The sequence below is a fragment of the Salvia hispanica genome, chromosome 4, assembly GCF_029641045.1.
Source record: "Salvia hispanica isolate PSC_SH4W2 chromosome 4, Shi_PSC_v1, whole genome shotgun sequence".
Taxonomy (NCBI): Eukaryota; Viridiplantae; Streptophyta; class Magnoliopsida; order Lamiales; family Lamiaceae; genus Salvia; species Salvia hispanica.
The window spans coordinates 57,459,610-57,487,522 of NC_142695.1; the positions used below are offsets into that span (position 1 = coordinate 57,459,610).

The 27,913-nt window shown below is 35.8% G+C and overlaps 2 protein-coding genes and 3 pseudogenes across 3 annotated transcripts; all 5 read left to right on the top strand.

Annotated features, from left to right (window-relative positions):
• Window positions 1-258: 258 nt before the first annotated feature.
• On the top strand, window positions 259-795 carry LOC148929651 (uncharacterized). The gene has a single exon (XM_089056973.1). The coding sequence runs from the start codon at window positions 259-261 to the stop codon at window positions 793-795; it is 537 nt and encodes a 178-aa protein (XP_088913099.1).
• A 5,670-nt stretch (window positions 796-6,465) lies between these two features.
• On the top strand, window positions 6,466-7,607 carry LOC125191859 (putative glutathione S-transferase). Its single transcript, XM_048089286.2, has 2 exons — window positions 6,466-6,787; window positions 7,221-7,607. Exons 1-2 carry the CDS (start codon window positions 6,470-6,472, stop codon window positions 7,560-7,562), a joined length of 660 nt encoding a protein of 219 aa, XP_047945243.1. The 5' UTR covers window positions 6,466-6,469; the 3' UTR covers window positions 7,563-7,607.
• Window positions 7,608-12,391: 4,784 nt separating this feature from the next.
• LOC148929652 (receptor-like protein EIX2) lies at window positions 12,392-14,945 on the top strand (annotated as a pseudogene).
• A 1,964-nt stretch (window positions 14,946-16,909) lies between these two features.
• On the top strand, window positions 16,910-19,418 carry LOC148929653 (uncharacterized; annotated as a pseudogene).
• Window positions 19,419-23,694: 4,276 nt separating this feature from the next.
• On the top strand, window positions 23,695-27,913 carry LOC125191857 (putative glutathione S-transferase; annotated as a pseudogene). Its single transcript, XR_016129061.1, has 2 exons — window positions 23,695-24,081; window positions 24,775-27,913. The product of XR_016129061.1 is annotated as a putative glutathione S-transferase (transcript).

Genomic DNA, 27,913 nt, shown 5'->3' on the forward strand with positions numbered 1-27,913 from the left:
AATATATTGTACCATATATAACATAGCAATAATTGTAAATTAGGTTTACCATAATTAGAGTCTTTCTAGCCTATATAATGGTGTAATCTTTGTACTCATATTCATTGAATAAGAACAATAGTTTTTTCCAACTACTTCTAACATGGTATCAGAGCAGGAAGATCTTAGCTCAGAAAAATTTCATCACAGCCAATAATACCAATTTCTCGACCTTTTTTTCAGCCAAAAACCAACCAGAAATCAACCTACACCCAGAATATGTTATATACAGATACAGAAGATACGAAAAATATAGAGCAGACGGCGAGTCTGAGAAACAGCAAAAGCATCACAGTACCATTCAAGTTGAATGGAAAGAACTACCCTTTATGGGCAAGATTGATCAAGGTGAAGATCGGAGGCAGGGGTGCCTACTCGTACATCAAAAACGATCCCCCAGAACCGGGGAGCAAGGGATATGACGAATGGGAGGAGAATGACCTAGTGGTGTTCTCATGGATTGTCGACAACATCGACAACGAGATCATTGCAGATTTTGCCCATCATCAGACGGCAAAGGCGCTCTGGGACAATCTCGCGGTGACGTTCGAGAGTAAAGCCAACAAGTACCTCATCTATGACCTGGAAGAAAAGGCAATTAACATCAAACAAGGCAATATGGATCTGGAAACATACTATAGAAAGATTCATGGACTACGGATCAATATAGATCGAAGTCAGAAACAACCAATTGTGACAAAGGAATTGATCAATTCCAGACTTTCTCAAACTCCAAAAGGCTCATCAAGTTCCTGACCGGATTAAATTAGGAATACGACTCAATCCGACGGGAAATTCTGAAAGAAGAGCCAACACCGTCAGTGGAGGCAGCGTATGGATGGGTGAAGACGGAGGCAGCTCGACGTCGAATCATGCCATCGGCGTCGTCCTCACCCACCGACAAAGCCAACGACAGTGCCGACTCATCATTTGGTGGAGAAATCGGACAAGGCCTCGCCGCCCAGACCCAACAGCCTTTGAATCGGAACGGCCCGCCACCACCGCGCCCCGCGGCCACCAGCGGACCGGGAAACAAGCCCGACACGTCGAAATTGTGGTGCTCCCATTGTGGGAAACAAAAACACACTTGGGAGACTTGCTTCAAACGGGTCGGATATCCCGATTGGTGGGAAGAACGGCAGAAGGCGAGAGCTTCTCAAGCCCAGGCGAAAATGGCGGTCGGTGTAAACAGAGAAGGGGTTCCCCGGAGAATCGAAGCCGGAAACCATGGAGAATCGACCGGAGTTGGAACGGTGGCGCGTCAGGAGCCTCCACCGGCCGGCGGCAACGTGAGGGGCATCGGAAATTTGGCAGAACGGAAGGAGATGAGAGGCGGCGCGTCTAAAGGAGGTAATTTAACTTACACAAATATTTATTTTCCCCCCAGAAGTTTGTTAAATATAAAAAACGACCCCATCTCCTTATATCTGACCCCCCAGACTTACCGAAAATTCTAAAAAGACCCCTATCTCTCCAAAAATCGGAAAATTACCCCAATTTTGAGTCAGAAAATAAATTTGCACCCCTACAAAATTTTTCCGCTGCATTTCATGTTTATGATGTTACAGCTAACAATTTGAAGGGCTGGATACTTGACTGTGGGGCAACTGATACCATGACTCCAGATAAAAATGATTTTCTTGTTTTTAGTGAAGTTACTAGATCGTATATTCAAACTGCAAATGGGGAATTGATTACTGTTATGGGGTCTGGCACTATTGATATTTCACCTACACTCCGACTTAAGAACTGTCTATATGTGCCTACATTGTCTCAAAGATTGATGTCCATAAGTCATGTGACGAAGGAGTTAAATTGCATGCTTCTAATGCATCCCGACTTTTGTATTCTGCAGGATATTCAGACGAGGGGGATTCTTGGGCATGGCACTGAGAAGCGAGGGCTCTACTATGTGGATGAGATAGCCCAACATGGAAGTGCGATGCTGGCTCACGGATCCACGAAACAGGAAACTTGGCTCTGGCACCGAAGACTAGGACACCCTTCTCCTGGTTACTTTAAATTACTTTATCCGAACCTTTCTATTTCTTTTGATTTTTCTTGTGAGACTTGTGTTTTGGCCAAGAGCCACAGACAGACTTTTAAACCCACAAATACTCGTATGTAATCTATGTTTTCTTTAGTACACTCTGATATTTGGGGCCCTGCGCCTTTTATTGGGGGAAATGGCTTTCGATATTTTGTGATATTTGTTGATGATTGTAATAGGATGACATGGATTTATTTTTTGAAACACAAGTCGGAAGTCTTTGATAGATTTGCATCCTTTTTTAAACTAATCCAGACACAATTTCATACCACTATACAAACCCTTAAGTCCGATAATGGGAGAGAATTCGTTAACAGTGCTATGACTAGGCCTGCTTATTCGGCCGGTTCCGGTTCTAACCGGACCGGTTGACCGGTTAACCGGTTTTAAATTTTCATAAATTCTAGAACCGGAACCGGAACCGGAACCGATGTGTAATTCTAATCCGAATTTATTTATAATTTTAAATAGTTCAATACTAAAAAAATAATAAGCCAACATCTAGAAATATAACAAATAATACCTAAAAAATCAAGTAAATACACAAAAGTACAAACCAACAATACAATAATATTCATATATGGATAAGAGTGATGTCAAGTGTAGTAATTGATCTTGTTGTGACTTTAGCAACGGAATTTCTAAAATAATTGATCTTGTTGTGACTAGTATATGTTAGCAATTTTTTAATAAAAAAATAGGAGTTCTAAACTTTAGCAATTTTTTAAAAAATTAAGTTTTAAAATTGAATTCCATTTCCCCTTTTTGGCTAAACAAATATTCAACGGAATTTCTAATATTACTAATTGATTTTGTAGTGACTTTTTGGTTTATAACGGAACATTTAATAAATTATTCTCAAACATATTAAAATCGTATGTTAATTGAATTGTTACATATATTTGTTATAAAGTTAAATTTCTAGCATATGAAATGATATTGTAATTGTGTAAGTTCTTTTGGAAATTAAAAACAAACTTATGATATCCTACTCATTGTAGTTAGTTTATTAAAAATTGATTGGTGAAATAATTGTAGATTCAAAGTATCACGGTTTAAACATTTTAAATACTCCAGATGCAGAGCTCGCAAATCTAACACTTTTTAAATCTAAAAATCACTCAATGTTTCAAATTATTTTATTTTAATTCAAAATTAATTCAATTAATTAGATTTATTAGTATATTAAATTATAAAAAAATAAAATTGAATTATAATCCGGTTCCCGGTTAGGAACCTGAACCGACCGGTTCCGAACCGGAACCGGTTTTATTTAAAAGGTTGGAACCGGTACCGGAACCGGAACCAGAAAATTCGGTTCCGGTTCCTCAATGAACCGGTCAGTTCCGGTTCTGATTCCGGTTAACTGAGAACCGGAGAACCGTTTAAGCACCCCTAGCTATGACCCAATTTTGTAAAAATAATGGAGTGATTCATCAAACTTCTTGTACCTATACAACTGAACAAAATGGGGTAGCTGAGAGAAAGAACAGAGTTATTTTAGAAATGACCCGAGCCCTTATGATTGAATCCAAAGTTCCCAAACATTTTTGGCCCGAAGCTGTTGCTACATCCATCTTTCTCATCAATCGCCTCCCAACCAAAATCCTAAACATGAAAACTCCCCTCGATATTTTATCTAAACAATCCAAAATTCCCGAATACCTTAACCTTCCTCCAAAAGTCTTCGGTTGTACTGTTTACACTCATATACCTAAACATGAAAGAACAAAACTCTCACCGTGTGCAACAAAATGTATTTTTGTGGGGTATAGGGTAAACCAAAAAGGGTACAGATGCTTTGATCCCAACACCAAAAAATCACCACCACTATGAACTGTAATTTTTTGGAAACCGAATTTTTCTACCACACCCACCTTAGTAGTCAGGGGGAGAATGATCCAGGTAGTTCTACGGACTATCTAAGTTGGGTTGTGCCAGTTCCAAGCTCCTGGATTGAGGAACCAACAGATCCAGTTGTCACTTCTACCGGACAGGTCTCGCCACAAGAGCCATCTCACCCAAGTCCTTGTAATCTTTCTCCAATGATATCCGAGGTAATCTCTGAACCAAGTACAGTTGAGATTTCAGTTACCACTGACACTGTTAAAACACAACCTCTTGTGGAAGACAATACATTAGATGGAGACACAGGGAGATATGCACTTCCTTTTTGGAGTACGAGGGGAATTCCGCCAAAGAGATACTCTCCAGAGAAGATTGGGAAGAAGAGTCGATATGGGGTGGCGAACTTTGTTCAAGGAAACCTGACAAAAATGGTCGAGCTTTTGAAGCTGCGTTGTATGAAGAAGAGGAGATCCCACAGTCAGCCGAAGAAGCAATGAAGCACAAGAAATGGAGGGAAGCAATGTTTGTTGAGATGAAGGCATTGATGAAAAACAACACGTGGGTACGAGGCAAGTTACCCGAAGGGGTGAAGACTGTTGGCTACAGATGTGTGTTCACAATAAAAAGGAAACCTGATGGTACTATAGAGAGATACAAGGCTAGTCTCATGGCGAAAGGGTACACCCAGACTTATGGTGTAGATTATGATGAGACTTTCTCACCGGTGACGAAAATTAACACTGTCAGAGTGCTGTTCTCAATTGCCGCCAATAAGGAGTGGCCACTTCATTAGTTTAATGTGACCAATGCAATCCTACATGGAGAGTTGCCAAAGCCAGTGTACATGGAACCTCCACCGGAATTCTCAGGAGATTTCTTAGATGGGGAAGTATGCCAACTCAAGAAGACGTTGTATGGATAAACAATCCCCATGTGCATAGTTTGGAAGGTTTACGGAAGTGATGAAGAAGTACGGGTACAAGCAGAGTAACTCAGATCACACTTTATTCATCAAGAAAAAAGGCGGCAAGATCACGTGTTTAATTATATATGTGGATGACATGATTATTACCGGAGATGATGAGGCGGAAATAACCGAACTAAGGAAAAATCTGTTTCATGAATTTGAGATGAAGGATCTCGGTCTTCTCAAATATTTCTTGGGAATTGAAGTGCTAAGGTCAAAAAAGGGGATTTTCATAAATCAGAAGAAGTATGTACTTGATCTATTGGCAGAAGTTGGGATGATCGACTGCAAACCCATGGACACCCCGATGGTGCAAAATCACGGACTACAGATAAAGGAAGGGGCAAGACAGACAGACAGGGGAAGATACCAGAGATTGGTCGGAAAACTTATTTATCTATCTCATAGAAGACCATATATTGCATACGCAGTAGGAGTAGTGAGCCAATTCATGCATGCACCTCACGAAGAACATTGGGAAGCAGTCTTGAGGATTGTCCGCTACTTGAAGGGAACGGCGGAACACGGACTTATGTTTGAAAAACATGGACACATGGAAATACATGGCTTCACCGATGCTGACTGGGCGGGGAACCCCAATGACAGGAAATCGGGTATTTCACCTTTGTAGGAGGGAACCTTGTTACGTGGAGAAGCAAGAAACATAAAGTAGTGGCGCTGTCCAGCGCAGAAGTAGAGTTTAGAGGAATCAAAAGTGGACTGACAGAGAGATACTGTGGTTGCAAAAACTGATGACGCAATTGGACCTCCGACAGGCCCTTCCGTGTAGACTCTTTTGTGACAACAAGGCGGCTATTAGTATCTCCGAAAACCCGGTGCAACATGATAGAACCAAACATGTAGAGGTGGACGGGCACTTTATCAAGGAGAATATTGAAGCTAAGGTAGTAGAAATGCCTTATGTCAAATCTGAAGATCAGTTGGCGGATATTTTGACAAAGGCAGTGAACTCGAAGTCGTTTCAAGAGGTACTATGCAAGCTAAGTATCGGGAACTCCACTACCTAGCTTGAGGGGGAGTGTCAGAAGAATATTGCATAAGATCTGGAGGAATATATGCAATTGATATAAAATATATTGTACCATATATAACATAGCAATAATTGTTACCATAATTAGAGTCCTTCTAGCCTATATAATGGTGTAATCTTTGTACTCATATTCATTGAATAAGAACAATAGTTTTTCCCAACTACTTCTAACAATACTCCCTCTGTCCCATTAGAAATTAAACGTTTTCTTTTTTAGTTTGTCCCATTAAAAATGAAACGTTTTTAAAAATGGAAACAACGCTCTCTCTACTTTTTCATCTCTCTTCATTAACTCACAAAACAACACTACATAAAATCATATGCCGGAAAACAAATGTTGCATATTTACTTGGACTGAGGGAGTATTTTGTACTACTATTTTAAAAAATATTCGTTGGTGATGGTTATCGTCACATATATCATGCGCTTTAAATCCACATCCACACTTTGCAAATGTTTCACTGAATTTGTACCAAAACAAACCAAAACAAAAATCTCCGTCTCTTTCATGAACATGGAAGACAAGGTGATTCTGCTGGATTTTTATCCGAGCATGTTCGGAATGAGGCCGAGAGTTGCGTTAGCAGTGAAGGGCATCGATTACGAGCACAGAGAGGAGGACAAGGAAAATAAATGCCAGCTTCTTCTCGAGTCCAACCCCATTTACAAGGAGATCCCCGTTTTGATCCACAACGGCAAACCCGTTTGTGGATCGTTTGTTATTGTCGAATACATCGACGAGGTGTGGAAGGACAAATCTCCGACACTGCTGCCTTGTGATCCTTACCAACGAGCTCAAGCAAGGTTCTTGGCTGATTATATAGACAAAAAGGTACTACATCCGTCTTTGAAATATAGAAACTTTTGAAATGGCACGGGTTTATATTCATAATTGGTAAAATATGAGAGAATAATGGGTAAAGTAAGAGAAAAAGCCATAGAAATAGAGTTAGTGGGTTGTGGGGTTCATTTCTTAAAGTAGAAAGTTTAGAATGTTTTTATTTTTAAGAGACATAGGTAGTATATATTGTCTAGTTATAGACAATTGCAAATAATTTTACATGTGCTATATTAGTATGATACTGTCCACTTTGGACATAATTTTCACGATTTTATATAATCATAATTTGTAGGATTATATATTGCGTGCAACTTTACTAATTATTTCCTGATGTGGGACGTGGTTTGCACATCAGCAAGTTTGATGTTGTAAATTTTTTTGATGATATTTAAAATTGTTTATATAACTTGATAATGAATTGTAGGTAATGGAAACCGGAAATTTGATATGGTGTGAGGAGCGAGAAGAGAAAGAGGCGGGTAAGAAGGGGTTCGTGGAGTTCATGAAGCAGATGGAGTCGGAGCTTGGCGATAAGCCATTCTTCGGCGACAACGGCTTCGGGTTTTTGGATGTGGCTTTGATCACATATACCCCATGGTTCAAGACCTTCGAAATCTGCGGCGATTTTAGCATCCAACAAGATTATCCCAAATTAAGTTCATGGGTAAAGAAGTGTTTGGAGATAGAGAGTGTGTCTAAATCATTGGCAGATCCCGACAACGTTTACAACTTCTATTTGACCATTAAGGAAAAGCGTGGCATTTAAATTTCTATTCGTTTATCAATGAAAAAAAGACTAGCATTCACTAGTCTTGTGTCAATCATGATGTACTTCATCTGTTCCATTAGAAATAAAACGTTTTCCTTTTTTTGGTTGTCCCAATAAAAATGAAACATTTTCTAAAATGGAAACAACACTGTCTCTACTTTTTCTTCTCTCTTACTTTACTCTCTCTTCATTAACTCACAAAACAACACTGCATAAAATCTCGTGCCGGAAACCAAATGTTGCATATTTATTGGGACGGAGGGAGTATTTTCTATGTGAAATTAATTATTATATATAGTGTTGTATGATATTTACTTTAAACCTTTCTCATTAATATATGTAATATGTCACGTCTCTATAATAACATATCTTATTATCTACGACAAGTAAATTTAAACACGCAAACTATTTCATATTTTGATAGTAATATGCATTAACCCCACAAAGATCTGGTCATTGATACGATTACCACATTTTGCTACCTTGAGAGTTTATTTTAATATTAAATAAATATATCGTATCATGATTTGGCTAGATACTAAAAGAAATAATAAAAAATTAATATTCTTATAGTATAATTTTTAATTTAATTATATTATTACCAAGTGCTACTTACCTTCAAATATTTGTTTTAATTTCTTACTAAGTAAAGCTATAAAATCAGGATTTGGCGTAATAATAGAAATATACTTTTATAAATTTTAGTAATAAAAGTAATAATAATAAATTAACAGTTTATTTATTAATTTAATTTTTTTTATTATTATTAGTGTTACTTATAGAGTGAGATAATGATTTGATAGAAACAGTATTTAATTAAAAGTTTAAAAATATTCGAGCGCCGAAATGCAAATATTTAGCTGGCTTCAAATGGGCCACATATTGGGTCTAAAAGTTGAAATGGGCTTCAAACATAAAAAATTCTCAATAACCATAAATCGTTAGCGGATCATTCTAGGTCGACTTTCAATTCTCTGTCTTCAAATGATTTATTGTAGTATCTTCAATTTTATTTTGGCATAAGTATAACTTCAAATAATTAACTAGAATTATATAATTCAATCAAAGTTTATACACTATCTTTTAGTTAAAATTCACACACACAACTAGGGATGTCAATGTAACCCGCAACCCGTGGGCCGGCCCGAATAGCCTGCCAAATTTATAGGGTTAGGGCTGAAAATTTCTAGCCTGATAAAATTACAGCCCGATTAGCCCGCACCCGATTAACCCGCAACCCGTTAGGGCCAGACCCGAAAACCCGATGGGCTGGCCCGAAAACCCGATAAAATTTCTATCGTTCTATTTGTTTGACTCTAATCCGACACTTCATTGATTATTTTATAATATAGATTACTAAATAATAACTTTTCAATTTTATATATTAAATATATAAATTAAATGTTAAATTTTTATTAACATAATAATAGATATATAAATTAGAAACTTCAAATTCACTAAAAAAATATATTTAAATTTCTAAAACATACTTTAAAATTTCTTGATGTTTATGTTTTATTTTGCATAAATCTCAAATATTAGTATTTGATCATGTTTATGTTTGAGTTTAAGCACATATCTCAAATTTATCATAATTAAATATTTCACATTTTATAAATATAACTAATTTTCACCATTATTTATTGGATTGAACGCATTTTAATTTTATCGGTAGCAACCCGATTAGCCCGATGGGCTAGCCCGAAACCCGAGCTTTTAGGGTTAGGGTTGAACTTTTATAGCCCGAAAAAATCACAGCCCGATTAACCCGCACCCGATTGACCCGCAACCTGAATAGGGTTGGCCCGAAACCCGATGGGCTGGCCTGATTGACATCCCTACACACAACATACCGCACTCCTCACACATTGGGTGACTCAAACATCTATATTAAAAATTTCTAACTAATTGATTGTTAAAATTTACTAATCCAAAAAATTAGAGTCTAGATTTTTTTTAAGTTCAAAAGACTAATAATACTAGTAAAATTTATACACAAACAACGCTTTGCTATTATGGTAGAATTTTCTTATTGAACATGACTTGGAGTCTTGTATTTTACCTCGTAATCCTTATGTCTTGCTCCCTTCGTTGCATAGTAATAGAGTCATTTTGCCGCCCGCAGTGGCTTAGCGCAGCTGGTTCCGGGGGAGCAGATATTGCTACAAGAGTCATTTTGCCATTTTGGTACGTTTCATAGTAATAGAGTCATTTCTCTTTTTAGTAAAAGTCAACACATTTTTTCGCACTCACTTTACACTCTCTTATTTTTTTCTCTCTTCATCTCTCTACCTTTTTCTTTTTCCACTTTATTATCACTCTACTTAACTCATCTAACAAAATTTTTCTTAATCTCCGTGCCAAAAGAAACGCTTTCGTTACTATGGAACGGAGGGAGTATAAAAATAGTCACCTTTTTCAGTTTAGTCCATTTCTATTTTTAGTAATTTTTCCCTCTTATGAGATGAATCTCTTTTTTACCTTTCTATTAGTACTCCCTCCGTCCCCCATGATTTGCCACTATTTGACCCGACACGGATTTTAAGAAATATAGTAGAAAGTGGATTGAAAAAGTTAGTGGCACGTAGGTCCTATTTTTATATATTAGTTTTATAATAAAAATGTGAGTGAGAATGAGTTAGTGAAATATGGGGTCCACTACTAAAAATGGTAAAAGTTAAAGGTGACAAATTTTTAGGACGGAGGAAAAAGAAAATAAGTAACAAATTTTCAGGGACTGAGGGAGTACTTTATAAAATTTCACTTTTAGAAACATATCTTCCTCAAAATCCATATATTTATGCCAGGAAGTATTTTGCAATTATTGAAAAGTTTCTCTGGTTATCTACTGATGAAGTAATTTAGAAGAGTAATGATAAACAATCAAATTTTGTACAACCAAAATAAAATTATATTAATAATTTGATGTATTAATTATATATTAAAATATAAATATAATAAGTGGACAAGTTAAAAAGACTTATTAGCCTTTAACCTCATTTTTTATATTTATATTTGAATTTTCATTCTATTTTTGTTTATAATTTGAATTAAAGTATGCACTAATTATAATTATGGTTCTAAAAAAATAAAAAAATTATACAAAAATTATAAATATATTACCACAATATTATGCACTATCCATGTACTATATATGCATCCAAATATTTTAATTAAATGCATAAATAAACCTATTTTTGTCAAATAAACTAGTTTTTGGTTGTACAAAATTTGGTCACATAGATTTATTGAATTTAGAAACCATAACTTTTTTAACTTTATCACATGACTACTATTTACCTTGTAGTACAATAATTGTTGAAAAAGCTCTCACGAGTCACATCAATTAGAACTGTAGTCAATTATTGGAAACGACTTGTACTTCGTGAAACTTGACTCAAGTCTTCGGTAAATTCATTAGAGCACTTCCAATGGTTTGGGGATAAACTCCCTTATTTCTCCCTAACTCCTGCCACATCAGCGCCACATCAGCACCAAAATTTATCCCTAGTTTTTAGCCAACTTTTAGCCAACCTCTGCAATGGTTTCTCCCTTATTTCTCCCTTATTTCTCCCTAACTCAACATTTCATTTTTACATCATCACTAATTTAATTGTTTTATTTTTATATATAATAAAGCTAGCTTATTTAATTTATAAGATAAAACAAATAATAGTAATAAAGTTCGTTGTATTAAACACGGGTACACATTACAACGAAGAAAATTAAAAAAAAAAAAGTACACGAATGGAAAAAAAAATCAAAAAAAAAATTCAAAGAAAAAAAAATTCAAGGGCGGTGGGCGCGGTTTCTATTTGCCCACAAAATACATCTGCCGTATAACGTGGTTCCTCCGCGAAATAATCGGCGAACAGCCGATCGTGCGCACCAGTGTGGTTGCGAGGGATGTATCGGCGCCGCCGGCGGATTGGCCGTTGGGAGGGTGGCTGCTGCATTCGAGCGATCTCGCTTTGTATGTAACGGGAGATATAGTTGTTGATTGGGTTGTTGGCGAAACCCGCTACATCCCATCCGGTGGGAGCGGGAGGTACCTCTTCTTCGGAAGAAGAATGTGATATTTCCTCGTCGGACTGAGCACGAGACGATGAATCAGAACTCATTTAATAAAGATGGAGAGAAAAAAGATTGAAAATTTGTGTGAATGAAGTTTGTGGGTGATGAATGGAGGAAGAGGATGAAATATTTATAGGGGTGGAAATTAGAATATGACCGTTGAGGAAAAATAAAAAAATAAATTGATCATCGCCGAAAAATCGCCGAACAGCTCCCCACAGTGGCCGGCGATGATCCGGCGATAGCCCGGCGTTAAAACGCCGCTTGGCGTAAAATCGGTAGGAATTTCGCCGAAAAATCGCCGAACTCCTCCCAGTGGCCGGCGATAAGTCGGCGATATCCGGCGAAAAATCGCCGGATTTTCGCCGTCGCCATTGGGAGTGCTCTTAGGATAACAACAATGGGATTAAATAAATAGAGTATAAACATAAAGATATACCCCTCCCATACATTATAGTTGAAGCGAAACTTTTTAGAACGGAGTTTAAGAAAGAGATCGATAGTGTGTTAAGTAGATAGAGTAAAAAGGAAAAAGATAAAGAGAATAAAATATAAATTGAATAAAGTAGAGGAAATGAAGTAAGAAAGAGAAAGTGAGAATGACAAAAAAGTGTTACACTTGATCACTTTTTTAATTTCATTTTAGAATTGAAACTGTACTGTTTAATCTTTGCTATTTAAAGCGTTGGAGTTGATACAATGGAGTATCCCACAAATACAAATCTTCCATTCCATACATCAGTAAAGAGAGTATGATTTCCGATAAAACAATAGTAATCAAATTTGTTCTGCTTCTTCTTTTGTGTGTGTTTGTTTCAGGAGATGCAGAAGTGAGATGCATAGAGATTGAGAGAGAAGCTCTTCTAAGCTTCAAGAATGGCCTCATCGATGAGCATGGTATGCTCTCGTCGTGGCGAGGTGACGGATGCTGCAAATGGTATGGTGTGGAGTGCAGCAACACTACTGCCCATGTCATCGCCCTCCGACTTCATTCAAATTTTCCTGCAATTTTGGGGGGTAAGATTGCCTCTTCATTGCTTGAGTTGCTTCATTTCAATCATCTTGACCTCAATTCGAATGATTTTGGAGGCATTCAAATCCCATAATTCATTGGTTCAATGAAACAATTGCAATACTTGGATCTTAGCTGGTCCAACTTTTCTCGGAGCATTACTCCTCAGTTAGGGAACCTTACAAACCTGCGTTCACTTGACCTCAGTTGGAATGATTTTGGAGGTATTCCAATCCCAGGATTCATTGGTTCCATGAAACGATTACAACACTTGCATCTGCAGAATTGTCACTTTTCTCATATTGTTCCTTCTCAGTTAGGGAACCTTTCCAACCTACAGTCACTTGACCTCCGTTGGAATTATTTTGGACGCATTCCAATCCCAAAATTCATTGGTTCTATGAAACAATTACAACACTTGGATCTTAGTTGGTGTTACTTTTGTGGGAGCATTCCTCCTCAGTTAGGAAATCTTACCGAGGTACGCTCACTTGACCTCAGTTCGAATGATTTTGGAGGCATTCGAATCCCTGAATTTATTGGTTCCCTTAAAAAATTACAACAATTGTCTCTTGTGGATAGTCAGTTTTCTAGAATTGTTCCTCCTCAGTTAGCGAACCTTACCAACCTACGCTCACTTGGCCTCAGCAAGAATGATTTTGGAGGCATTCCAATCCCAGAATTCATTGGTTCCATGAAACAATTACATCACATGTTTCTTAGCCGTTCTAACTTTATTGGGATCATTCCTCCTCAGATAGGGAACCTTACCGACCTACACTCACTTGATCTCTCATGTAACTCTTTGTGTTCTGGATCTCTTTCTCCACATGGTTTTGTATTAGAATCACTCAAAATATTGGACTTGTCCAATAATCACTTTAACGGATCAATGCCAGACCTGAGAGTATTTCCTTCACTGACAGAATTGCATCTTTCGAAAAATAACTTTACAGGCTCCATACCTGTCAGTATTAGTCAACTCTCCGAGCTTCGAGTTTTAGATCTTTCTGGTAATGCTTTGGAAGATTCAGTTCCTCTAAGCATTGGCCATCTCTCCAAGCTTCAAGGTCTAGATCTTTCTAATAATTCTTTGGAAGGTTTAGTCAGTGAGTCCCACTTCTCCAAGCTTCATAAGTTAAGGATATTGAATATTGCCTCTAATTGGAGTCCTCCTTTTCAGTTGGACAGATTATATTTAGTCAGGTGTAATGTGGGCCCATATTTTCCAAAATGGCTCCAAACTCGGAGGAATTTGGCAATACTTTATCTCATTAGTGCCAATATACGAGATGAAGCCCCCAACTGGTTAGGAAGTATATGGATCACTTATTTCTCCTCGATTGGAATACTTATTTCTCTCCTATAATCAAATAAGGGGTACACTTCTGGATCTCTCATTGACATCCATCAAGTATATGGATCTTAGTTACAATCAATTCTTAGGTCCTTTATCATTACTTCCTCCCAATGCTACCGTAATAAACTTGGGTGGAAATATGTTATCGGCTTCGATGTCATCTATCTGCAAAACTCGCCTTCAAGATCTTCAAATATTTGACCTTTCAAATAATCAGTTGGAAGGAATGGTTCCCAATTGCTGGGAGAATATGCCCCTCTTGTGGTACCTCAATCTGGCTAACAACAATTTTTCGGGTGAAATTCCTGGCTCTCTTGGCTCTTTGGATAGCCTCTATGTACTACAATTGCATGGCAATAATTTATTTGGCGAGATGCCATATAATTTGAGACTTTGCCAAAGCTTGAGATTGATTGATGTTGGAGGTAACAAGTTAACAGGAGAGATCTCCACTTGGATTGGTCAGATGTATGAGATGATAATTCTAAACCTTCGTGGAAATAAATTGCATGGCAGTATTCCTCCCGAGATATGCAATCTTACAAATATTCAAGTTCTGGATTTATCGATAAACAATCTGTCTTCAATAATACCTGATTGCTTCGACAATTTCACTCTCTTGTCAAGTGAGAGTATCAGTGGCACATATGCTTATGTTAATACACGGTTTGGAGGGTACGAAACATGGGAGTATGCATATTCATCATTTAAATGGAAAGGTAAGGAATCAGAATACATGAAAAATATCGGGCTTCTCAAATTCAATGATTTTTCAAGCAATAGATTGACTTGGAACATTCCCAAGTCATTTTCCAGTATGCGCAATTTAAATTCCTTGAATATTTCAAGAAATAGTTTGATGGGTCATATTATTCCAGACATTGGTAAAATGGAGATACTAGATTCTCTTGATCTATCTCATAACCATATCTAGATTCTCTGGCAAGATACCTATAAGTTTAGCTGAAATACACACTCTTGGTGTTCTTAATTTGTTGAACAATAATTTTTCTGGAAAAATTCCAACTGAGTACTCAACTTCAGAGCTTCAATGCATTGTCTTATGTTGGGAATGTAGGACTATGCGGCGACCCTCTACCAATGTGCCTCGAAGATAGCTTGAAGCTATCCACCACTAATTCGAGGGACAACATGAATGATAACGATGGAAACATCTTCTCATTTATGCAAGAAGTTGGGATATCAATGGGCTTTGGTTTATCTTTGGATTTTGGGGAGTCATTGGTTCATTCATACTGAAGAAATCATGGAGAATTGCATTCTTCAGGTTTTGGGATGGTGTTGGAGATTGGTTCTATGTCAGGATTGCTGAGTTCGTATCCAAATGGAGACGAAGCTGAAATGCAGGTAATATGGGTTGCATTTACTCAAATTTTTGTTATATTCACATTACTTCTAAAATATTGCAATCAAAATTTCATTTGTAAGAATTACTTTAACGTCCTCATTTTTTCAGCGGTGAAATTACAGGTTTTAGAGTTGAATGAAGGTGCACAAAGTCATGGTTTGTGATCTTTCTATGTAATTTTTTCTTCCTTTATGCAATTTTACCTTTTGTTTTCAGTCTTTTTACTTTCATTTGTAAGCTTATGTTGGTGTGCTTTTGTTTCGAATAAATTTACTTCTACACAAACAATATGTACTTACACCTTCCCAATAATCGTACAAAGCAAGTAGAACCAGCCTAAACAAGAAATCAATCATAACTTCATAAGCTTTAGACGTGGACGTGAATCATTCCATTAATATGTCCTCGGAAATTTGTGCATGTGCGCTGAATTTATTTTAAATGCATAAACATAATCTCATAGTTTATGTCATTTTAAGATGCCATATAAATGACGTGGATCACTTCCATAATTGAAATTCATCGTAGAGGACTTTTCCACTAGAGTTAAAATCATAAGTACTCCCTCCGTCCCAGATAATTCGACACAGTATTCCATTTCGGATCGTCCCACATAGGTAGTGGACTCCATATTCCAATAACTCATTCCTACTCACATTTTGAAAACTAATACTTTAAAAGTAGGACCCACGTCCAACCAACATTTTCAACTCACTTTCCATTAGATTTCTTAAAACCCGTGTCAGGTCAAAGTGCCCAAATTATCTGAGACGGAGGGAGTAATTTATTTTGAATACAGTATTATAATGCATTAAATGAGTTGAAACGGAAAATAAAGAAACTCCAACCAGGTGACCGACATCTTATTCATGATCAATCTTTTTAAAACTTAATTATAAACTTGACTTCGAAGTCATCCCAAGACTCTTCGAAAATTAAATTATTAGAATAAATTCAAAAATTAATCCCGTATACTCACTCAAATGATTTTTACGCTAAACAATAAATTTGGGTCCATAGTTAATAGTTTAGTCAAAAACTGACTTTGGAACAAATTGGTCAAATGCATTTTAATATAATACATTTTAAAGGTCAAAATGGTCAAATACATTTTAATATAATATGACTTCTGGAACATATTTATCTTAAACACATCAAAACTTTTTGTATATTTGCTTATTTAATACTCCCTCCGTCCCGTTTTAGCAATCCTATTGACTTTTCTGTCATCTTTTTGTAAAAATGATAAAAAATAGTTAAAGAGGAGAAATTGTAAATTAAGAGAGAGAATAATATAGAGAAGAGTCTTATCTACATTATTGTCTCTCTTACTTTACCATTTCTCCACTTTAACTATTTTTTATCATTTTTACAAAAAGATGGTAGAAAAGTCAATGGGGCTGCTAAAGCGGGACGGAGGGAGTACTATAATACTATGACTTTGGAACATACTTATCTTCTATTTTGCAATTATTTATTGGAGTAATTTCCAGGAAACCACGTAAACAATATTTTAAGTGCACGCGAAAATGTATTCCAAGTGCAAAAATGTGGATGAATCGAAGTGTGTTGGGCTATTTAAACCCACCATTTTTAGATTGTTTAGCATCCCACATATAAGTACCATCAATTAAGAAAGCATGATTTCCGATCAAGGAATAGCAATCAAATTCGTTCTTGTTATTCTTTTATATGTGTTTGTTTCCGGAGATGAAGAAGTGAGATGCATAGAGAGGGAAAGAGATGCTCTTCTAAGCTTCAAGACTGGCCTAATCGATGATGAGTTTGATGATCTCTCGTCGTGGCAAAACAACGAATGCTGCGAATGGAATGGTGTTGAGTGCAGCAACGCCACTGGCCACGTCATCGCCCTCAAAGTCAATGGTGCCATAGTAAAAGATAGCGGTAAGATGGCCTATTCATTGCTTGAGTTGCATCATTTAAAGTATCTTGACCTCAGTGTGAATGATTTTGGATGCATTCCGATCCCGCAATCCATTGGTTCCATGAAACAATTACAACAGTTAACTATTGTGGAAGCTAACCTTTGTGGGAGTGTCCCTCCTCAGTTAGCGAACCTTACCAACCTACGCATACTTGATCTCTCATATAACTTTTTGAGTTCTATATCTTATTTTACACTTGTTTCTGTATTGGAATCACTTGAAATATTGAAGTTGTCTTATAATAAACTCAATGGGTCGATTCCGGACCTAAAAGCATTTCCTTCACTGAAAGAATTGCACCTTGGACAAAACAACTTTACAGGCTCTATTCCTCTGAGTATTGGCCACCTCTCAAAGCTTCAGCTTCTATATCTTTCCTTCAATTCGTTGGAAGGTTTAGTTCCTCTAAGTATTGGCCAACTCTCCGAGCTTCAAGATCTAGATCTTTCGTATAATTCATTGGAGGGTGTAATCTCTGAATCCCACTTCTCCAAGCTTGATAACTTAAAGTCACTAGATTTATCCTTTAATCCATTATTGATCTTGGAAATTGCCCCTGATTGGAGTCCTCCTTTCTGTTGTTTGAGTAGTTTATATTTAACTAGGTGCAATGTGGGCCCATATTTTCCAAAATGGATCCGGAGTCAGACGAATTTGTCAATCCTTGATCTCCGTGATGCCAAAATAAGAGATGAAGTCCCAAGGTGGTTGTGGAGTACGTCTACTTTATTAGTCTTTAAATCTATCCGACAATCTAATAAGTGGCACAATTCCGAATCTCTCATCTACCTCTATCTTGTCTATGGATGTTAGTTACAATCAATTCTCAGGACCTATACCATTATTTCCTGCCAACGCTACTGATATTCTGTTGAGTGGAAATATGTTCTCCGGTTCAATGTCATCCATTTGCCAAACTATCCACAGTCATCTTGAATACATTGACCTATCAAACAATCAGTTGGCGGGAAACGTTCCCAACTGCTGGAAGAATATACCCAACTTGCACTCCCTCAATTTGGCTAACAACAATTTTTCTGGTGAAATTCCCGCCTCTCTGGGCGCTTTACATAACCTTGGTGCACTACAAATGCATGGTAATGAGTTATGTGGTGAGTTGCCTTACAGTTTGAGACTGTGCCAAGCATTGCAAATGATTGATGTTGGAGGGAACAAGTTAACATGGGAGATCCCCACTTGGATTGGCCAACTCTATAAAATGCAAATTCTAAACCTTCGTTGAAATAAATTGCATGGCGAGATTCCTCTCCAAATATGCAATCTTACTAGCATTAAAGTCTTGGATATGTCGATAAACAATCTATCTTCAATAATACCTGATTGCTTCAACAGTTTTACTATCTTGGCTAGTAAGGATTCCACATTTTTTGATCTATTTCTGTTTGATCCAATATACATTATCAACGAAAAGAAGCACAATGGATATTCATCATTTCAATGGAAAGGTAAGGAATCTGAATTTTGGGATAATCTCGCACTTCTCAAACTCATTGATTTTTCTAGCAATAGATTGACCGGAAACATTCCCAAATCATTTTCCACTTTGAGAGGTTTAATTTCCTTGAATCTATCAAGAAATAGTCTGAAAGGATATATAATTCCGGATATCGGTAATATGGAGGTGATAGATTCTCTTGATCTATCTCATAACCAACTCTACGGCAAGATACCTACAAGTTTGGCCGAAATACACAATCTTGGCTTTCTTGATTTGTCAAACAACAATTTGTCTGGAAAAATTCCTAGTACTCAACTTCAGAGCTTCAATGCATCGTCTTATGCTGAGAACGATGGACTTTGTGGCGACCCTCTGCCAAAGTGCCCTGGAGATAGCTCGAGGCCATCCACCCCTAATCCGGAGGAAAACATGAATGAGAAAGACAGCATCAACTTCTCATTTATGCAAGAAGTTGGCATATCAATGGCCTTTGGTTTTATCTTTGGATTTTGGGGAGTTATTGGTTCATTCATACTGAAGAAATCATGGCGAATTGCATGCTTCAACTTATTCGATGCTGCTGGACATTCGTTCTACGTCAGGATTGCTGTGTTTGTATCCCAATGGAGATGAAGCTGAAACATGCAGGTAATATCAACTACATTTCTTGCCATTAAATACAGTTTCCGGCTAATTTTCGCAAATATCAACTACATTTACTATTAAGATTTGATTTTTTTGATTCATAACATCCTCATTTTTTTCAGCGGTGAAGGCACTTTAACATTTAATCAAGGGAACTCAAGGGAACTATAATTTGGATTGATTGTTCTCAATCTCTCTGTTATGAAGAAATTTCACTTTGTTTCAATTTCTTGCATTCATTTGTAAACTATGTTTGGTGTGTATTTGTTTCTTCTAGAAATGAATGTTTGTGTGTTTCTTGCCCTTTAAATCCATATCCACACTTTGCAAATGTCAGCTCTGAGTTTTATTCAATGATTTTCAACCAAAACAAATTCGTTACAATCATATCCCAACATATTCTTAACTAATTTCAATAAACTCTAATTGTAGCCTTATTATTTCCTTCAATCACCAATTTTCTCTTTATTCTAACAGTTAATAACATAATCTAAATGAAAAGTACAATATAAAACCTTAAACACAAATTCACTAAAACAAATCCCATCTCATAAAAATTCTCAATATCAATGCATCAAATTAATTAACTTATACCAAACAAGAAAGGACTAACCTTGATTCAACTTTCCCAATAATCACATAGAAAAAAGTAGAATCACCCAAAACAAGAAATCAGTCATATGCTTTTACCTGTCATCGAATGTGAGGATCATAGATTAAATAACACAACAAAGGACTAATCTCGATTCCAAATAAATGAGTGATTCATCTGAATTCATAATTTCTTATTCTGCTTTTGAATTTGAAATCTCTGTGGCTAAATTATTACTTATTAGAGTTATGGTATCCCAAATTGATACTCCCTCCATTCCATAGTAATAGAGGCGTTTCTTTTCGGCATGGAGATTTAAAAAAATTTTGTTAGACGAGTTAAGTAAAAGGGAGAATAAAGTGGAAAATGAAAAAGGCAGAGAGATGAAGAGAAAATAAAGTAAGAGAGAGTAAAGTAGACGTGGAAAAATATGTTGACTTTTACTAATAAAGTAAATGACTATATTAATATAGAACGGATGGAGTGGTATTGTAAAACTAAGCCTTTAAATGGGCCTTGGAAGTAGAAATGGGCTTTAAACACGCTGGCAGCAGGGACCTCATGATAGAAAGGAAATGATCAAATTTAACAGGGCTCAAAATGGGCCTCGGAAGTAGAAATGGGCTTTCAACATAAAATCTTCTGTAAATACTCAATCACTTAAGTTAATTATCCTACTTTTCTACTACTCCATATCTTTACATAATTTCATCTTAAAATTTTCATTATTATGCGAAAATAGATAATAAATTAAGTTTACTAATTCAGTTAATGTTTATAAATACTTTAAATTTGAATTATTTGCTTTTAGTTTTAATTCACACATACCACACTACATCCTACATATATATTGGGTGCCTCAAATCCTTGAATTAAAAGCTTAGCTCCCGAAGGACATCTAACGAACCAATTAAATTGTGTATCATCTATTGATTGTAACAATTATTAATCCAAATGTGGAGTGAAATTTATAATAAATCATAACATGATATGACATTACACGACATGAATTTATCGCATATGTTTATTTAACCTATGACTTGGCCACATGTATTTTATTTTGTATTTTGCACTTATTGAAGAATTTCTATCATCAATTAGTACTCAAGTAATTTCCGGGAAAACAAAGCATTATATAGTGGGTGTAGCCGAGTAGGTTGAATCATTTTGTGTTGCCTTGTATACATAATTAAAACTTTTATTTCATTAAAGTCGACTCTAGTCTTTCGTAATCACTTTTTCCAATTCTTTCTTGACAACGTACATTCACTTGGACTTTACATTCACCTGTAAAATACTTCATCCGTCCACGAAAAATAGAACACATTTATCATTTTTTTTCCACGAAAAATAGAGCACATTTGTCATTTACCCTTCTCCCTTACTCTGACCCCACATTCCACTAACACTACTTCTCTCTTACTTTTTTTTTCTTTTTTCTCTTAATAATAATATGGACCCCACATTTGTCATTTTTTTCAATTCCACAATAAAACCCGTGTCAAATTCACAATGTGTCCTATTTTTCCACTAACACATGGGCCATGCCTCAGGTAGGTTGCTGATCATGCACGTGTAAAATATGTTAACTTTTACTAAAATTGGAAATGGCTCCACTTCTATGCAACGTATTAAAATGAAAAAAAATAACTCAATTACGATGGAACAGATGGAGTAGTATATAATGAACACGAATTATCTTTAATTTTATCATGTACTATATATTTTTTGCATCATAAATTAATCAACCATCACTTTATAATTTTGTCGTTTTGATTGGTTTTAAACGCAAGTCTTTCGTCAACTTTTGTTTATATGTTGTTGTTGGATAACCATGCGTGATTGGATGAAAAATAGTTGAGACTATTATTTTTATATCACAAAGCTGTAGATTTTTTGTGATGCTTATTTAGTCATCCTTCACTTAATTGGAAAAGTATCTTTATTTTTTTGCAAGTTGTCTAATCAAGTTGAATTTTATTTTTATAAAAGTACTAATATCACCTTATCTATTTATGCCTTTTTTCCATTGATTTTGGACGTTACCTAAAATTTTGTTTGTGTATAATTGGAAAAGAATCTTTGTATTCTTTTTTTTTTGCAAGTTTTCTAATTAAGTTGAATTTCATTTTTTTAAAAAGAACTAATCAAACAACCATAACATTTAAATTATTTTACTCCAATCTAATTAATAAATAGTAAAACATCATTTCATTGATGACAGAGAAACATGAACAATCTCCGTGCATTACTCAATTGATTTTGTACTCCCTTTATCACATTAATTATCACATTAATAATCTCATTTTGCTATTTCAGTAGGTTCAACAAAATTGATTCACATTCTATTTTTTTACCTTTTTACTTCTAATAAAGTGTGTCTAATTTTTTACTAACACTTCTTCAATTATTTTTCTCTTTCCTTCTTATATTTTACCAATTTAATACTTCCTCCGTCCCATGACCGACTTTCCCTTTTGGTTTGTCCCAACCAAGATGATTCATTACTAAAAATAAAATAGAAAGAAGAAAAAGAAGAAGTAGAAGGAGAATAAGAATAACTCATAAACAAGATACCATTTTAGAGAAAACAATCGGTAGAAATAAAGTAGAGACTTGGTTCTTCAAGGATTCTTGGATCAAACTTCAATTTCTTCTCAAAGGATGAAGGATTAATGGAGTAAAGTAGAAGAAAATTGAGAGAGGGGAATGATGGGGGACGAAAATTAGGGGGTTAGTATTAGGGGTTCTCTTATTTATAGTGCTCAACAAGATCTTTAGGTAAATAAATAGAATATTTGGTAAGATTTTATTCTCCACAATAAATAAATAAATATTATGGAGTAGGGAAGAAGAAATACCAAAAATAGATTCTAAGGTATAAACACCAAATTTTCGAAAATTTGGCCTTCTAATTAGCCATGGTTTTGTTTTGATATATTTTACGGAGTAGAATAAAATACCACGGAGCAGAAAAAATAAAATAAAAAAATCTTCCAACTAATGATTGGTATTAGGCGTGTAGTATGCCTATTTAAATAAGGCATGGGTTTGTTTAATTAAAATAAGATATGGCATAATCTTTAGAGGTATGGAAAGATTTGGTAGAATATTAAAATTCTAGGTATGGAAAGAAATCAAATAAGAGGTCAAATAAAATAAAATAACTCCTTTCCTTCTACATGTGATTTTCGAAAATCACAAAATAATAGTGGCTAGTATTTTTGGAAATTTTCTCTAATAATCTCACTCACCCTTAAACAATTAATCAATCTCATAAATTAATTAATCACATATGTCACATCGTACTAGCCAACCAATTTTGACTTTTCAACTTCACACTCATGCAATAATTTCACTTATCAATTAATTCACATATTCCATGTCATCAATAATTAATTCTAGGGTTCTAAATTTAGGGTTTTAAATTCCGGGATATTACAACTATTCTCCTTTTATCTCTTATTTTATTAATTTTGTCTTAATTCTCGTGACATACCTATTGCCCATATTTTTATGGGACAGAGAGTATAATGCAATTCTACTTTATGCATTATTCGCTTTACCTCATTTCGAGGACTTCTAGTTATTATCATAGTCCTTTTATTATTAAAAAAAAATAGTAGTGGGTGATGGTGATGGTGATTGTCATAAATGTCTCTACCTTTAAATCCATATCCAAAACAAAGCTAATTGTATCTTTGAGGTCTGGTGTCGTGTAAATTGTAATATCTCCTGAACATGGAAGACAAGGTGATTCTGCTGGATTATTATCCGAGCATGTTCGGAATGAGGCCGAGAGTTGCGTTAGCAGTGAAGGGCATCGATTACGAGCACAGAGAGGAGGACTTGCAAAACAAAAGCCAGCTTCTTCTCGAGTCCAACCCCGTTTACAAGCAGATCCCCGTTTTGATCCACAACGGCAAACCCGTTTGTGGATCGTTTATTATTGTCGAATACATCGACGAGGTGTGGAAGGACAAATCTCCGACGCTGCTGCCTTGTGATCCTTACCAACGAGCTCAAGCGAGGTTCTTGGCTGATTATATAGAAAAAAAGGTACGGCCTCCGTCTTTGAAAAGGAGAAAGTTTTGAATTTGCACGGGTTTTAATGTATAATTAGTAAAATACGAGAGAAGAATTGGTAAATCAAGGGAAAGGAAGAGAAAAAGTAGTGGAAATAGAGTTAATGGATTTGGAGTCCACTTTCTAAAATACTCCATTTGTTCCATAGTACTAGAGTTATTTTGTCATTTTGGTACGTTACATAGTAGTAGCATCATTTTCCTTTTAGTAAAAATCAACTCATTTCTTTTCACTTTCTTTACTATCTCTTGCTTTAATCTCTCTTCATCTCTCTACCTTATTTATTTTTTATTTTATTCTTCTTTTACTTAACTCACTTAACACAATTTTTCTTAAATTGCATGGCGAAAAGAAACGTCTCCAACTACTATGGAATGGAATGGAGTGAGTAGAAAGTTTAGAAAGTTTCAATTGTTAAGAGACGTCCCAAAATAGAAATAGTACATGCACTCTAGTTATAGTCAACTGCAAACAGTTTTATATGTGCCGCAATAGTATGATATTGTCCACTGTGGACATAGTCTTCCCGATTTTAACTTTACTGATTATTTCTTGACGTGGGACGTAGTTTGCACCTCAGCAAGTTTGATGTTGTAAAATTGATTGAGTACAATAATTGTTTGATGATATTTAAACTTGTTTATATAAGTTGATAATGAATTGTAGGTAATTGAAACCGGAAAATTGATATGGTATGCGGAGGGAGAAGAGAAAGTGAAAGAGGCCGGTTAAAAGGGGTACGCGGAGATCCTGAAACATATGGAGTCGGATCTCGGCGATAAGCCCTTCTTCGGCGGCAACGGCTTCGGGTTTTTGGATGTGGCTTTGATCACATATTCCTCATGGTTCAAGACCTTCGAAACCTGCGGCGATTTTAGCATCCAACAAGACTATCCCAAATTGAGTTCATGGGTAAAGAGGTGTTTGGAGATAGAGAGTGTGTCTAAATCATTGGCAGATCCCGACATCGTTTACAACTACTATTTGGCCGGTAAGAAAAAGCGTGACATTTAAATTTCTATTCACTTATCAGTAAAAATATGACTAGCATTCACTAGTATTGTGTCTATCATGATGTATTTTCCATGTGAAATAAATTATTATAGTGCTGTACTATAATATTTACTTTAAGCCCTTCCCATTAATATAAGTAATATGTCACGTCTCAATAATAAGTAATAACTTAATCTTATTATTTAGGACAACAAGAAAATTTAAACAGGCATACTATTCCATATTATGTAGTAATATGTATTAACCCCACAAAGATCTGGTCATCGATATGATTCCCACATTTTGCTACCTCGAAGAATTCATTTTCATATTAAATAAAGCTATCGAATCATGATTAGGCTAGATACTAAAAGAAAATATAATAAATTTATATTCTTATAGTATAATTTTTAATTTAATTATATTATTACTAAATGCTATATACTTACCCTCAAATATTTGTTTTCTTACTAAATAAAGCTATAAAATCATGATTTGGCTTCATATAGAAATATACTTTTATAAATTTTAATAAAAGTAATAATTAAATTACTTTAATTGTTTTTATATTATTAGTGCTACTTCTACTTATAGAGTGAGATAATGATTTGATAGAAACAGTATTTAAATAAAAGTTTAAAATATTCGAGCAACGAGGTGCAAATATTTAGCTGGCCTATAATGGGCCAAATAGTGAAGTTAGGTCAAATTAAGTGATGGTAATTAACGAAGGATGATCTAATTTAGCTGGCTTCAAATGGGCCACATATTGGGTCTAAAGTTGAAATGGGCTTCAAACATAAAAATTTCTCAATAACCATAACTCATTAGCTTATTATTCTAGGTCCACTTTCAATTCTCTGTCTAATTTAATTTTTTTCGGGGAATTGTACGCTATCGATGCAAATAAGGATTATGGAAATTCATCATTTCAATGGAAAGGCAAGGAATGGGAATACACGGAAAATCTCTGGAGTCTCAAACTCATTGATTTTTCAAGTAATAGATTGACCGAAATCATTCCCAAATCATTTTCGACTATGAGGGGATTAATATCCTTGAATGTATCAAGAAATAGTTTGACAGGATATATAATTCCAGATATTAGTAAAATGGAGATTGCTAGATTCTCTCGATCTATCTCATAACCAACTCTCTGGCAAGATACCTACAAGTTTGGCAGAAATACACACTCTTGGTGTTCTTGATTTGTCGAACAACAATTTGTCTGGAAAAATTCCAACGAGTACTCAACTTCAGAGCTTCAACGCATCGTCTTATGCCGGGAATGATGGGCTATGCGGCAATCCTATGCCAATGTGCCCCGGAGATAACTTGAGGCCATCCACCAATATTCCTAGGGAAAACAAGATTGAGAAAGATGGCAACAACTTCTCATTTATACAAGAAGTTGGCATATCAATGGACTTTGGTTTTATCTTTGGATTTTGCATTCATATTGAAGAAATCATGGCTAATTGCATTCTTCAACTTATTCGATGCTGCTGGAGATTGTTTCTACATTAGGATTGTTGTGTTTGTATCCAAATCGAGAATGTGCAGGTAATATCAACTACAATGGACTCTCACTGGACTTATCGCGTAATCAACTCAATGGATCGATGCCAGAAGTGAGAGCATTTCATTCATTGACAAAACTATCTTGGATAAATTGAAGAGACTATCTTTATCCACCAATCCATCATTGATCTTGGATATTGCCTCCGATTGGATTCCTCCTTTTACATTGAGTGACATATCTTTAGCCAGGTGCAATGTGGGCCCATATTTTCCAAGCTGGATTCGAACCCAGAAGAATTTGTCCTCTCTTGATCTCAGTGGTGCCAATATAGTAGATAAAGCCCCCGAGGTGGTTGTGCAATATAGTAGATAAAGTCCTTATATCTCTTTCCCCCCCCCCCCCCCAAAATCCTCTCAATGGATGTTAGTTACAATCAATTCATGGGGCCTATACCATTATTTCCCGCCAACATATCAAATATTCTATTGAGTGGAAATATGTTCTCTGGTTCAATTTCATCCATTTGCAGAACTCGCCATGATCATCTTCAATATGTTGACATTTCAAATAATCAGTTGTCCGGAGAGGTTCCCGACTGCTGGCCGCTTTACATAACCTAAGTGTACTGCAAATGCATGGTAATAATTTGTGTGGTGAGTTACCTCACAATTTGAGACTTTGCCAAGAATTGATATTCATTGATGTTCCTGATATTGGTACAATGGAAATGCTCGATTCACTTGATCTATCTCACAACCAAATATCTGGCGAGATACCTACAAGTTTGGCAGAAATACACACTCTCGGTGTTCTTGATTTGGCGAACAATGGTTTGTCTGGAAAAAATTCCAACGAGTACTCAACTACAGAGCTTCAATGCATCGTCATATGCCGGGAACGATGGACTCTGTGGCGACCCTTTGCCAAAGTGCCACAAAGATAGCTTGAGGCCGTCCATCACTATTCCACTGGTAAACATGAATGAGAAGTTGCCATATCAATGCCATTTGGTTTTACCTTCGGATTTTGGGGAGTTATTGGCTCAATCATATTGAAGAAATCATGGAGAATCGAATTCTTCGCTTTGTTGGATGCTGCTGGAGATTGGTTCCTTGTGTTTGTATCCAAATGGAGACGAAGCTAAAACAACAAGTACACTTGTTTCAGGTAATATCAACAACTTCCTTCGTTTCAACTAAGTTTAGTCGTATTCCTTTTTGGGACGTCTCAACAAAAGTAGAGACATTTTCTTTTTGACAAAAAACAAAACATTCAGTTACTCTTACTTTA

Coding starts and splice junctions, on each gene's coding strand:
- LOC148929651 (XM_089056973.1), top strand. CDS start 259: ATGTTATATACAGATACAGAAGATACGAAAAATATAGAGCAGACGGCG.
- LOC125191859 (XM_048089286.2), top strand. CDS start 6,470: ATGGAAGACAAGGTGATTCTGCTGGATTTTTATCCGAGCATGTTCGGA. Junction 6,788..7,220: donor CTGATTATATAGACAAAAAG/GTACTACATCCG, acceptor AATGAATTGTAG/GTAATGGAAACCGGAAATTT.